Genomic DNA, 12,801 nt, shown 5'->3' on the forward strand with positions numbered 1-12,801 from the left:
GGTATGAGTGACCTACTTTGGGGAAGCTACATAGCAAGGCACAAAGCAGCTGGAGGGCTTCTGTGGCAGCGCAGTGCCAGCTTCCAGTGACGCCAGGAAGCTGTGTGAGGCAACACCAGACACAGGTCACTGGGCAGCTGCACCTCCTGCCCTTCCTCACCTCGCTAGGCACACTGCTCCCTCCAGTGTCCACTGCTAGGGCTCTCTGGGGAGGGGGGTGCTGGGTGTGGGGATAGATTGGGGGGCTGAGGCAATGCCCACCATGTCATCAAGAAAATAAGAACTTATGAAACCACTTCAGGGCTGCGGTTTATCCAGATTTGTAGTCTGGGGCAGTGATGGCAGTAAGTCAGTGAGCGAGACAGAAAGGAAGGCCTCTGCTACTGACAAGGGCCCATCCAGCCACAAACAGTCCAGCTGCTCCCGCTACAGCCAGTGAGGGAGATGAGTTATGCTGCTTTCCCAAAGACAAAAAAACTAGGTCTAAATTAGACTAGAGAAGGAGGTCCTCTATTTAGTAAATGTAAAATGCTGTAAGGGAAGGGTGTCCTCTATTTAGTTTTACTCCTGTGTCTTTGGCATCAAGCTCACCAAGAAACTATTGACCACTAGGACCCATCTAACTCCAGTAAGATTAGCCCACATCACAAAATCCCCAACTGCAGATGCTGGCGTGGATGTGGAGAGAAGGGAACACTTTTGCACTGCTGGTGGGATGGCAAGCTAGTACCTTATTTTGGAAAGAAGTTTGGAGAATACTCAAGGAACTAAAAGTAGACCTGCCCTTCAATCCTGCAATTCCTCTACTAGGTGTATAACCAGATGATCAAAAATCATTTTATAACAAAGATATTTGCACCAAAGTGTTTATTCCAGCCCAATTCATAATTTCAAAGTTGTGGAAGCAGCCCAAATGCCCCTCAACCCATGACTGGATGAACAAATTGTGGTATATGCATACTGTGGAATATGTATACTATGGAACACTATGCAGTCATAAAAAGATGGAAACTTCACATCTTTTATGTTTATCTGGATGGAGATGGAACATATTCTTCTTAGTAAAGTATCTCAAGAATGGAAGAAGAAGTATCCAATGTCTCAATATTATTATGAAACCAACATAGAATCATCTACACTTTCATACAAATGATAAAACACAACTATAGGAGAGGGGAGGCCAGGAGGAGGGAGGGTATTTGGAGGGACCTCACCTATTGTTCACAATGCAAGGGTACATGTCAAAACTATAAAGCATAGAGTATAAATGTCTTAACACAACAAATAAGTGAAGGTTATGTTAACAAGTTTAATGTAAGAATTCCAAATTGTATATCAAATCAGCACATTGTATCCCATAAATGCATTAATGCATACAGTTATGATTTAATAAAAAAAAAAAAGAAGGGTGGCGCCTGTGGCTCAGTCGGTAAGGCGCCAGCCCCATATACCGAGGGTGGTGGGTTCAAACCCAGCCCCGGCCAAAGTGCAACCAAAATAGCCGGGCGTTGTGGCGGGCGCCTGTAGTCCCAGCTACTCAGGAGGCTGAGGCAGGAGAATCGCTCAAGCCCAGGAGTTGGAGGTTGCTGTGAGCTGTGTGACGCCATGGCACTCTACCGAGGGCCATAAAGTGAGACTCTGTCTCTACAAAAAAAAAAAAAAAAGAAAAAAGTAGTAGCACAAAATTGTTACAAATTTAAAAAGAGAAACGTTCATAAGCTGTGTCCACTACTCTAGGAGGAATCATTCTGAATCAGAAGACTTCAAATCTGGTCTGATTCATTATCTTCAAGGGTGGCATTTAAACTTTCTGAATGTCAGCTATTTTCAACTTTAACTGGGAATACAAATAACTAAGCCACTTCTTAGGGCTCAGAAACGATTGTTTACTTAAATATGGCTTTAGTATCAACATAGAGAAAATGATTTTTTCTCTCAAGATCATGGGAATCTATCTGTTGCTTAGTTACTGTAGTAGACTGAAAACAATGGCCACATAGTTTGGGACACTCAAATCACACAGCACAGTCTCTTTCCCACTCCCTCTCCCTGTGGCTGGGTCTGGCCATGCAACTCGCTCTGGCCAAGGGGACGTTAGCAAACAAGACCCAGCAGAGACCTAGAACCTCCTTATGCCGGAGACCTGACTCCCCTGCTGCTTGCAGAGAAACCACCGGCCACATGTGAGTAACCAGGATTAGCCTTCTGGAAGGTGAGACACCCTTAGATAAGACAGAAGTTTTCAAATGCAAGGGAAAGGATGATTCCAGGTGATGCTTTTAGCCACTGAGCACCTCCGATGGCAACACAATTGTCACCATCATACCCGTAACGCTCAGTGTGTGCCAGGCTCTGTGTGTGCTCTGTCTTACCTGGTACTGGAAACAGCTCAATGGAGGTTTTAACAACCTCACTTTACAAGTGAGGAAAGCGAATCTCAGAGAGGCTGAGCAGCTTCTTTAAACCCACCCACAGCTCAGATATTTAAATATTTAAATATTACAGCTCAGATTCAAGCTCAGACTTGTCTGACTCAAAAGAATATGCTCTTAATTCTACACACACAACTCCCAGGCAGATGAATGATGATTAGCCCAGTGACTGAAAAACCAAAGCTGCTAATCAAGAAAGTTTAAGACCATCCTGAACCAGGGTGGAAGAGAATCCCTTCTTTAGCCCTCCAGTTACGAGAGCTTGTTATTAATATTTGCTCATGATTGAATTCAAAGGATAAAGGAGAGATTTTAAGTTGCATATTTATTACACAGGGGAATACACTTTAAGTACCTATGATATGCTAGGATTTAAAAGTGGAATTAATAAAGCATTGCATATTAGCTCTGAATCCAAGGAACAGGAATAGAGCTAAATAACGCCTGCAACAATCCAAAGGACTGGCTGGGTGAAGTCTAGAGCAGTGGTTCTCAAACTTCCTAATGCCACGGCCCTTTAATGCAGTTCCTGTAGGTTGCGACCCACAAGTTAAGAACCGCTGGTCTAGAGGGAAGTACCAGGTGCAGACACTTACAAATGCCACCACCCCACAGGTGTGAGGACCTGGCCAGACTCACCTCTGCTCCCAGAGCACCTGCTCTGCTGTCACAGCCAGAACGCAGGTGTTTGTGCTAATTCATCCATCAGTCCCACCTTCAGAGCTGACTGAATGTCACAAAAAGTTGAAGATAATTTATTGTTAAAAGATAATAGACTATGAGAATTTGAAGGGATCATCACACATATGGTTTAAAGAATTTTTAAAAATAATTTGTAGAAGTGAAATCCCTCCCTGCAGTAGAAACTGTATTCAGGATGCCAATACACCTGTATAGTAGAAAAAAACTAAATTTTTAAAATCAGTAAATATTTATTTTTATAAGCTTAACTATGTAATATCTACTTAGGCAATTATTCAATGAAAATGAAGAGGATATTTTACTGAATATAGAATTAGAATTTATGAAATAAATTAAAAATCACATATCAATTTCAATATCTTAGTAATTTTCAGTTTTGTTTCTGCTCCAAAGGATGCAGAAAAACCTACATTTCCCAAGATAAGTAGTTTCAACTGAAAAGTTATTTTTAAAGAGCATGTGTTAAATTTCAGTGGGCTCTTCATGATGAATGACAGCCTGCACACGATGGGGCAACTGGGCAGCAGAAAGGACGACGCTGGCATTTTCTAGTGTGTTCAAAGTTGTTCAGTTTGAGGTCTGATTTTTAGATTACAGTTCATTAAATGTTAAGATATATTAAAAACTGAATGAGAATTAAGCATGTGTAAATTCCCTAAAATTACTCAAGGCAAGGTTATGTACCTGTGATCTATGTCTGTACAGATCTAAGTAAACAGCCTAGGAGGGCTCTGTGAACCACCAACTCCACACCTCTTCACTACAGCCTTGACAGCACTTGGACTTTGCAAGAATGTTCTGCAGGTTCTATTAATTAACTAAGCCTAACTATTTTGTGTCAGACTCTGCTCACCAGCCACCAAGAGATTTTAATTTTTGTGTCAGACTCTGCTCACCAGCCACAAGCCACACAACACCTGGGTTTGTTGTGTACATTAGCCCTAGGCTAAATGAATTCATTTGACAATTACTTATTAAATGCTAACAGTGTAATCATAAAACAGCTCTGAAACTGGGAAGGATAGAGGGATTATATCCAGTTCTCTCTGTGTCTATTTTCTATATAAAAGTGCTACAAATAAAAACAATAATTTAAAATTTGATTTTAAGCGTACGACTTTATCAGTTTCATTACAATAAACTACAGTAACTTTGCAGTAGTTCACAGCACACAATTAACAAAGATGGTCTTTGAGAATTCATCTCAGTTTCAACAGAGCTGCTATAATGAGCACAATTATAATAACTGATGAGATGCTGTTACAGTATTCTATATACACGAAAGACAATGTGACAAAATGGAGTAGAGTGTTTTCCAAAAACAGTGCATAGGTTTCACAAAGGAAATCTTATGTTGACTGTGATGTCTAAGGGGGTGAAATGACAGTCATTCGCTGCTGTCATGATACCCACTGAAATGCAAAAACATCTACTCTGGCCTTTCTTAAGGGTCAGTTTTTAAACAATCATCAACAATATGACTAAATCACAGTTTTTAAACAATCATCAACAATATGACTAATTGTTTTAAAATCACTAAATGATTTTAAAACAATCATCAACAATATGACTAAACTGTCTAGCCCTTCTCAGCAGGGGTTCCCCAGAAGAACTCAGTCCAACACTGCAAAGTGCCCACTGTGCGTGAGGGGCTGACACTGCCCTACAGGTGCAGCGGCCTCGCTCTGTGCCTTCCTTGGGAGAACAGAGGAAATAATCTCTCACATCATTTTCTCTAGGACTTGGTTGCCTGGTAATAAAACCCAGTTTAAAGGCTGACCCTCCCTAAATTGAAAATACGTACTTTGGATCAAATAGCTGTTAACTTTGCATCTCAAGTAAGGTGTTCTCATAAGAGAGGCTTTCTGAAGTTAAAAGCCTCACAAAGAACCAGAAACCAGAGGGGTGGTGTTCAGTGCTTTCACAGCATACTTTGTGCATCAGCTCACACTGATGCACCAAGATCCATGGCGTCCCAGGGGCCCAACTGCAGATCCTCAGAGCCACACAGCAGACTTAATCCACAGCATGGATGTCTCAGACTCTATCCACAACCATCAGCTGTTAAACTGCCAAGCACATCTCATTACATAGAGATCTTTTCAGTCCAAGGAAAATTCAGAAGTATGACTTCAGCTGAACTGCAAATTCTGATTTCTTTTGTGGCTGGAGCTTTATGAACAGTGCCAGGGTGTCCCACCTGGGCCCACATGACCACACACTGATTTTGTGAGGACTTTCTTTGATTGTCTGTGGTACTGGGTATCATGAAAAGTGTACATGGCCTTTTTATTGCTCACTAGTTTTTGTTAGTGTTAGTGTATTTACCATGCAGCTCAAGACAACTCTTTTTCCAATGCGGGGCAGGAAAGAAGAAGCTGGAAGCCACAAGGAGTTTCTATGTACAGACCAATAGCATGTGATTTTAATTTTTGGGTCAGACTCTGCTCACCAGTCACCACAACATCCACTGTCCATCATTTCTAACAGATCCTCGACTTTCAACTGCATGCACTGGTAGGAAAAAAGAACCTATTTTCCAGCTTCCCTTGCAGCTAGATGCAGCAACGAAAGCAGAAATGTCCCATGAGACCAGGACAGGGCCTTGCTGTACCTTTTTGCTCACCCCTCCCCATTTTTTTGTCATAGGGTGAGACCAATGAAAATCAGCAACCATCTCGAACCAGTAAGCGAATGAGTATGGAGGCCGTGCATCAGGAAGATGGGGCAGAAAAATAAACATCTTTTCTGCCCCCCACCCTCCGATACGTGCCCTGGGCCTGCTGGCCTCTGGGTCCCTGCAATGTGAACGACCAGGCACTTCTGCCACACTGGGCCTCTGTCACCTTGTTACGCCAGTTTCCTATTTCAAGTGACAGGTCTTAAATCCAACTAATATAATTCACATGCAGTTTCTTATGTAGTAAAAGCCAGGTAAATTAACTAACTAAGCCTAACTATTTGAACTATTTTGCAACATGTGAAACTTGAATCATAGCTGACCACTTTCTTCCACTGGCCAGCTCCTTAATTTGGCCTAATTTTCACAGAACGGACATGTACCATGTGTAGGTATTAGTACAGCAGGCCTAGTATCTAAAGTTGACCCCCTGCGTATGTTGATCCATTTGTTACAGTCCCTTGGGTGGTCACCTTACAGAGGTTCTGCTGTATTTAAAACAAAAAGAAGTAGCACTTTATCCAAATGGTAAACATACGAGAATACATTTTTTTTACTGGTTAAAAGTATATGCAATTTAAAAAGAAATTCAGATCAGCAATAAGAAATAAGTACAGGGTGTGTATAAATAAACATTAGTAGAATTTGTATCATCATAGGTCACTACTATATGACAGATGCTTATCAACAGTAACAAACCGGGCCCAAAGGTGAATGGACGGCAGTCCCTGTGCAGAGGCATGTGTCTTCATTATGTGCTTGGTGCTCCTGTTGTCTCTGGGTGACCCATTCAGTCTATTTCTACTCATAGTGAACAACCCACTTCTGGGCCAAATGGAAGACACTGGCCTTTTAGCTTTCATGCACAGCAGACAAACATCTCAGAAAAATCCCAGGACGATAACAACTATTAACATGCTTTTGATGTCCAGTGAATCCTTCCATGTCTGATTTTCACTCTATCCTCTTGAAAAGATATTAAAATATTTTAAACAGACCTCACAAAAGGATTGAAAGCATTAGACTGTAATTAAAATAAAGTTGATTCCTTAGATTGCTTTTGATCATTTAAGCAGAAATTTAGTTTTAGTGTCACTCTGTAACGACAAGATGTGTTTACTGTGAATATTTCGTCAACAATATTTTGTCTGGGGAAACATTCACATTAAATGTTTTACTAGGATTTCAGAGCTATCCAAGCTCTGCTGTAGTGCTGGGCAGACCTTTGGGGAAACTGTTGAGACTTACATCTTCTGGATAATCTCAGCATTATTCATTTAATACCTTAAATTCCTTATTCTGGCTTCATGTGCAAATACCTCAGTTGTGCCTCTATAAATTAATGGCACACGTTTTCACTGTTTACATAAGGCACTGTGTACACTCCAAGCTTAACTGGCACAATACACCCCTGTCTCCCCATCGGCTGCTGTAAACTCTCACCTTTTATGTAAACTGTAGTGGAGAGAGATGTATTTTTCTGAAAAAAATTTTAATCACTAACTCTGCCATTACAAATACACAGACAGTCCCCGACTTATGATGGTTCACCTTATCAATTTTTGACTTTATAGGGGTGTGAAAGCAACATGCATTCAGCGGAAACCACACCTCGCCTGCTATAGTCATTCTGTTCCTCACTTTCAGCTCAGAGTTTAATAAATTACGTGAAGCAGTCGAGTCATTCCAAAATAGGTTTTGCAGTAGATGCTTTTGCCAAAGTGTAGGCTAATGTGAATGTTGTGAACATGTTTAAGGTAGGTGAGGCTAAGCTGTGATTAGGTGTTTAAATGCATTTTAGAATTGTAATGTTTTTGATTTATGATGGATTTATCAGGATGCAGCCCCACGGTAAATAGAGGACACCTGGGGATCTGTTGAGCTGGCAAGATAAAGACACTTACCCCTGTGACATCCATAACCTTAATGGCTGCAAGCTGGCCTGTTTTGACATGACGACCCTGTAAGGAAAAAAAAAAAAAAAAGAAGATTCAGTTTTGACAATCAATGTTAGCACCCAGTTCCAACCATGATCTTGACAGTTGCCAAGGTCAGTAGCACAGTATGTTGATGAGACAGCAGACACGCACACATCTTAAAGGTTCTATCCAGTGCTTACTTTATGAAGCTCCCCCTGCTTTCCATTCAGTGCTTATTTTATGAAGCTCCCCCTGCTTTCTATCCAGTGTTTTCTTTTTGAAGCTCCCCGCCACTTTGTTTTTTAGGTTTACTTTCAGGGTGAATGTTGAGTTAAATAAAAACTGCAATGTTAAACTACTTGATTCTGCTTTCTCTCCAAGGCCTCCCATGTGGGCTGAGCAGAGACGACTTTGTGTGAAGGGACCCGCCTGGTGGGGACTATAGAAACCTGTCAGAAAGAACCTTCACACCTCAGGGTGTGAAGAAACTTCAGTTTTCTTCATTCTCAAAATTTCATGCATTGTAATAGTTTCGACTGGATATGATTCTGTTATAATTCACTTGAGATTGTTCACTTATCTTTGTCTTAAAAGGGGGCCTAAAATAAAACAGCAATCAATCAAACTTTGTGATTGGGGAGATAGTGCTGGATGCTGGCAACGGCTTTCCAAGGCAGCACATTTTCTTTGGTCTTGAGAACCACAGTGAAGCAGCAGAGAAAAGGGTGTAGCAAGAGAGGTTTCCTCTCAGCTTGTTTCCTGAGAAAACACCATCTACATGTGACCCTCAGGTGATGGCAAAGGTGGTTGTACCCACTACTTCTAAATGCATTTTATATCTGGCTCCTAAGATCCATTCACCTGCTCCTATGATCATATACTCGAATACAGCGTGAGACCAGCAAGGCTCAAATCCCAGCTTTGTGACCTTAGGCAAACCTCCTAGCCTTCTAAGCCTCAGTTACTTCATCTGAAAAATGGAAATAACCACATTATTTCCTAATTGCCCTACACAGCAAAATTGTAGTGAGGACAAGACAACATATAAAGCTCGTGACAGTGCCTGGCAGACCGGCTGTCAGCAGACGCTGACTAGCTATTCTCTTTCCTGTCTTCTGGTTAATTTTAAATTCCATCTCCCCTACTGGCCTGTGTGTCTCACAAAGGCGAGGACCACGTCTGCCCGATGTGTCCAGCCTGTGAGTGCTGCCCCAGGACAGAGCAGGGTGTGTGAATACCAGCAGCAGGCAGAAGGCAGGGCTAGGAGTACATGGTCGCTCTGGTGTGCTGGATTTAGGATCTGACATTGGTGAAATGTCTGGTTGAGCCAAATTTTTAAAAACTGTGGTAGAAACATTACTGGGCCAATTTTGTAGTGGAGAGCTACTGTGCTTTCATGAACTTGAATCTTCCCCATCTCTCTTCTACCTCTTCCCTCCACCACCCTGATTTTTCCCTCTCCTCTGGCTCCTTAACTTTTGCCCACCTGTCCTGCCACTTTTCCCCTCACAGATCTCAGCCTTTCGGAGTGTTTACTGTGAGTACACTGGCGCACCCTGCACTTGTCAGGCCATCCTGGCCCGTCTGTCCTTCCACTCTGCAGAGAGCACAGAGCAGGCCTTGGCCAGGCCCAGCCCCACAGTCTCAGCGCTGGAGGAACTAAGGGTGAGGCAGTATCACTGGAGAAGAGCCCTGGCGGGAATCCAGGCCCAAGTCTAGGCCAGGCTCTGCCCCGACCACCAAGCGTCTCTGCACCTGCATGTCCCAGTCCAGACTGTGGCCAGCCAGCCAGGGGACAGTGGGGAGGGCAGAGAGTCAGTGTCCTTGCTACCGACTCTTCTCTTCACAGAGGGCTGTGGACTGAGAACCCTGCTCTCGGCTCAGCTGGTCCTGGTAGATGTGAGGACCATGACTGGGACCTGTGCACAGAGTCGACAGCTTTGCAATCAATATGCAACCTCAGGTAAAGGCCACAACTGCGCCTCGAACAATGGCTGTTCCTGTGTAAAGAATGGAGAGTGGGTGGGGCCGGGGCTCTGAGGGCGGACCCTGAGGGGGGTCTGGAGGCCTGAGGGCAGAGGTCTGAGGGGGCTGCAAATGGACACAGAGCTGCTGGACCTTGTTCTGACCCCACATCTGTCCTTCCCCTCCTCCTACCCTCCTGTCCTGCCTCACCTGTCTGCTATGACCGCCCCATGTTTCCACCCTGCACTGAGCTCCGAGGGTTCGGTCTGTCCCTCAGCATTCCCTCCCTCCCTGTCTCCCTCTCCTCTGGTCCCATTTGCCTCACAACCTTTTTCCCAAATAAAACCTCAAGTGGTTCCAGCACAGGGTGGGCCCTGAGCCTGGTCTGTTCTCCACCCACCTGCCCCACAGGTTCCTGAGGCACCTTTGTCAATACGTGCAGTTCAGGAAATTCTACACTAGATTTTTAACTGTGGAATAAGCAGGACCCCTCTGAATGAGTTTCATGTTCCCAGGACACCTGACTCCTCCAACCAGCAATCAGGCTGGGCGGGTCTGGCCCACAGAGGAGGCACCAGAGAAGCATGCTGGACACCACACGTTTTAAGCACAAGGCATCAGGAACTTCTTGGTTTGAAATAAATAAAATGCCTTCTGTTTTTGAACTTAGGGGGCGGGGCATATGAGGCTTTTTTTTTTGAGTAACTGCTAGGAGTCACTGAAGGGAGCAGTGGAAAAGAAAACCTTGTTTTCTTCCTTTTCAAATTTCACTTCAGAGCTGAAATAACGGCTCTAAACAAGTGATGGCCCCACAGGTGAGGGAACAAGGCACCCTGGGCTGGAAGCTTGGGCTCAAATGAACTCTGGACCAGTCAGCAGCCTCCCATGGGCCCCAGGCAAGGTGTCCGCAAGCTGGGAACTGGGAGGCTGCTGAGCCAGCAACTCTGGTGACAGGGAGGGCTGGGAAGGGACGGTCAACACCAGACGAGGTCTGGCCAAGTCATGATCCCAACAAGGGTGGACGCTGAGGGGTGGCACGGAGGCAGCTGACCTAACGATCACCACCAGCCCCAGGGGCATTGGTAAGACCATCTTTAAAGAGGGAACATTATAAAATCACAAATAAGTTTAGGAGGAAGTTTAGTAGGCACCCAACCCAGCCCTCTTCCTTTCCAGGGGAGGTCAGATAGGGCACACTCCTCTACCCCACTTCCTCCAGCCTGATCCTAAATTATAAATGCCTATCACTAAAATTTGAAAATAATTTCTTAAACAAGTATTTTCACATTTTACTTAAGTTGAGCTAAACGCTGTGCCATTCATCTCTGCTTTGCATAGGGTTTTTTAAATCTACTTTGTTGATCTGGGGGCAAAGCAATCAGGAGAATCAGGGCAGGCAAAATTTAACATTTCTCCTAATTTTAATGTATTTCCACTTATAACAGAAATTAAAAATATAAATAGACACTACCGAATTTTACATCTAAAATTCGTGTTCATGTCCAAAGCCTGGCACAGTGGCGGTCCCAGTTACTCAGGAGGCTGAGGCAGGAGGATCACTTAAGGCCAAGAGTTCGAGGCCAACATAGGCAGCATAACCAGAGTGATTCTCTAAATAAATATGTGTGTGCTCAACCAAGAACTAAAAATTAAATTCTGAAAAGAAAACTAAATACTTCTAAAGGGACACAAAAGAGTTAAAAACTTTCTCCACAAAAATGAGAGAAAATATCCTGTGACACTGCAGTTGCTGAGTCATTTCTGAGTAAAAGAATGAACAGAGATTTTATTTGCTACTGAAATAACCAATAACAGCAGAAGATAGGGAACATACTAATGTAGAAAATAAAGTTGGCATTCTGGCATGACCCCCAGCCTTCACTGGAGCATCTGGGCACACGTGGTGCTGGGCCAGCGCTCAGCCAGGTCCTTTCCCTGAGAGCCAACACACCAGGCCAATTCCTGCTCTACAAGAAACACTTCAACACCAGCGTGAAATCCAAATCTTCCAAGCCCTGTGGTACATCACTCCTTCTCCTTCTTCTCTAAAATAAATGTAGAAGAAAATAGCAGTTTTGCCTGAAGTAGCCTCAGAAGCTTCCCTTCCAGTATTGCTGTTATTTTCTAAGGAATAGCAAGATGCTTTTAGCTACTAGCCCCCGGTGAGCGTGGGACAGAGCACTTCCTTTCAGGTCACTGAAACACGTTTCTTTCACTGAAAATGCAGACAGTCCCCACACCATCTCCATCCTGCCACCAAGGGCCCTCACACACAGGAAGCAGCTCCTCCTCCTGGGTTCTGCCTACACCTAGAACATCTCCTCCGCGTTCCACTGCAGACGAGCACTCACCTCTGTGCTCCCACAGCACCCTATTCAAGCCCATAGAGATTTTTCCAGAATCTACATCACGAGAACTGTGAAATTAAGTTAGGAAAAACTCCAGTGTAGAATACATAGAAAGGGCAGTTGTTGATTTATGGATGACTGTCTGGTCTAGTCTGTCTGTCACCTGTGTTCCACCTAGATTCTCCACTCCAGACTGAAACAGCTGACAGAGCTCACTAAGATCTCACTCTGGGGACTGCCTTCAGCCAAGATGGCCACCTATCCCCTAAAGGCACAGGGCAACTGAAGACACAGACTGGTAGCACCTGGACATACCAGGACGTGGTGGGGAATGTGCGCAGAGGACAGAGTTGGGGAGAAGTGGGGAGTGTGCACAGAGGACACAGTGGGGGAGGGGTGGTGAGTGTGCACAGAGGACAGAGTGGGGAGTGTACACAGGGGACAGAGTGGGGGAAGGGTGGAGAGTGTGCACAGAGGACAGAGTGAGGGAGGGGTGGAGAGTCTGCACAGGGGACAGAGTAAAGGAGGGCGGGGAGTGTGCACAGGGAACAGAGTGGGGGAGGGGTGGGGAGTGTGCACAGAGGACAGTGTGGGGGAGGGGTGGAGAGTGTGCGCCCAGGACAGAGTGGGGGAGGGGTGGAGTGTGTGCACAGGGGACAGAGTAGAGGAGGGTGGGGAGTGTGCACAGGGGACAGAGTGGGGGAGGGGTGGGGAGTGTGCACAGAGGACAGAGTGGGGGAGGGGTGGTGAGTGTG

General features: G+C 44.5%; 1 protein-coding gene across 8 annotated transcripts in view; it reads right to left on the reverse strand.

Moving 5' to 3' along the window:
- The window catches only part of TNIK (TRAF2 and NCK interacting kinase), a 395,211-nt gene that overhangs the window by 146,798 nt on the left and 235,612 nt on the right, over positions 1–12,801 (reverse strand). For all 8 annotated transcript variants that reach the window (XM_053599576.1, XM_053599575.1, XM_053599573.1 and 5 more), the window contains exon 3: positions 7,719–7,775. In XM_053599576.1, the coding sequence (XP_053455551.1) occupies positions 7,719–7,775 (57 nt within the window). The remainder of the gene's footprint in view (positions 1–7,718; positions 7,776–12,801) is intronic.

The sequence above is a fragment of the Nycticebus coucang genome, chromosome 8 (assembly GCF_027406575.1).
Source record: "Nycticebus coucang isolate mNycCou1 chromosome 8, mNycCou1.pri, whole genome shotgun sequence".
NCBI lineage: Eukaryota > Metazoa > Chordata > Mammalia > Primates > Lorisidae > Nycticebus > Nycticebus coucang.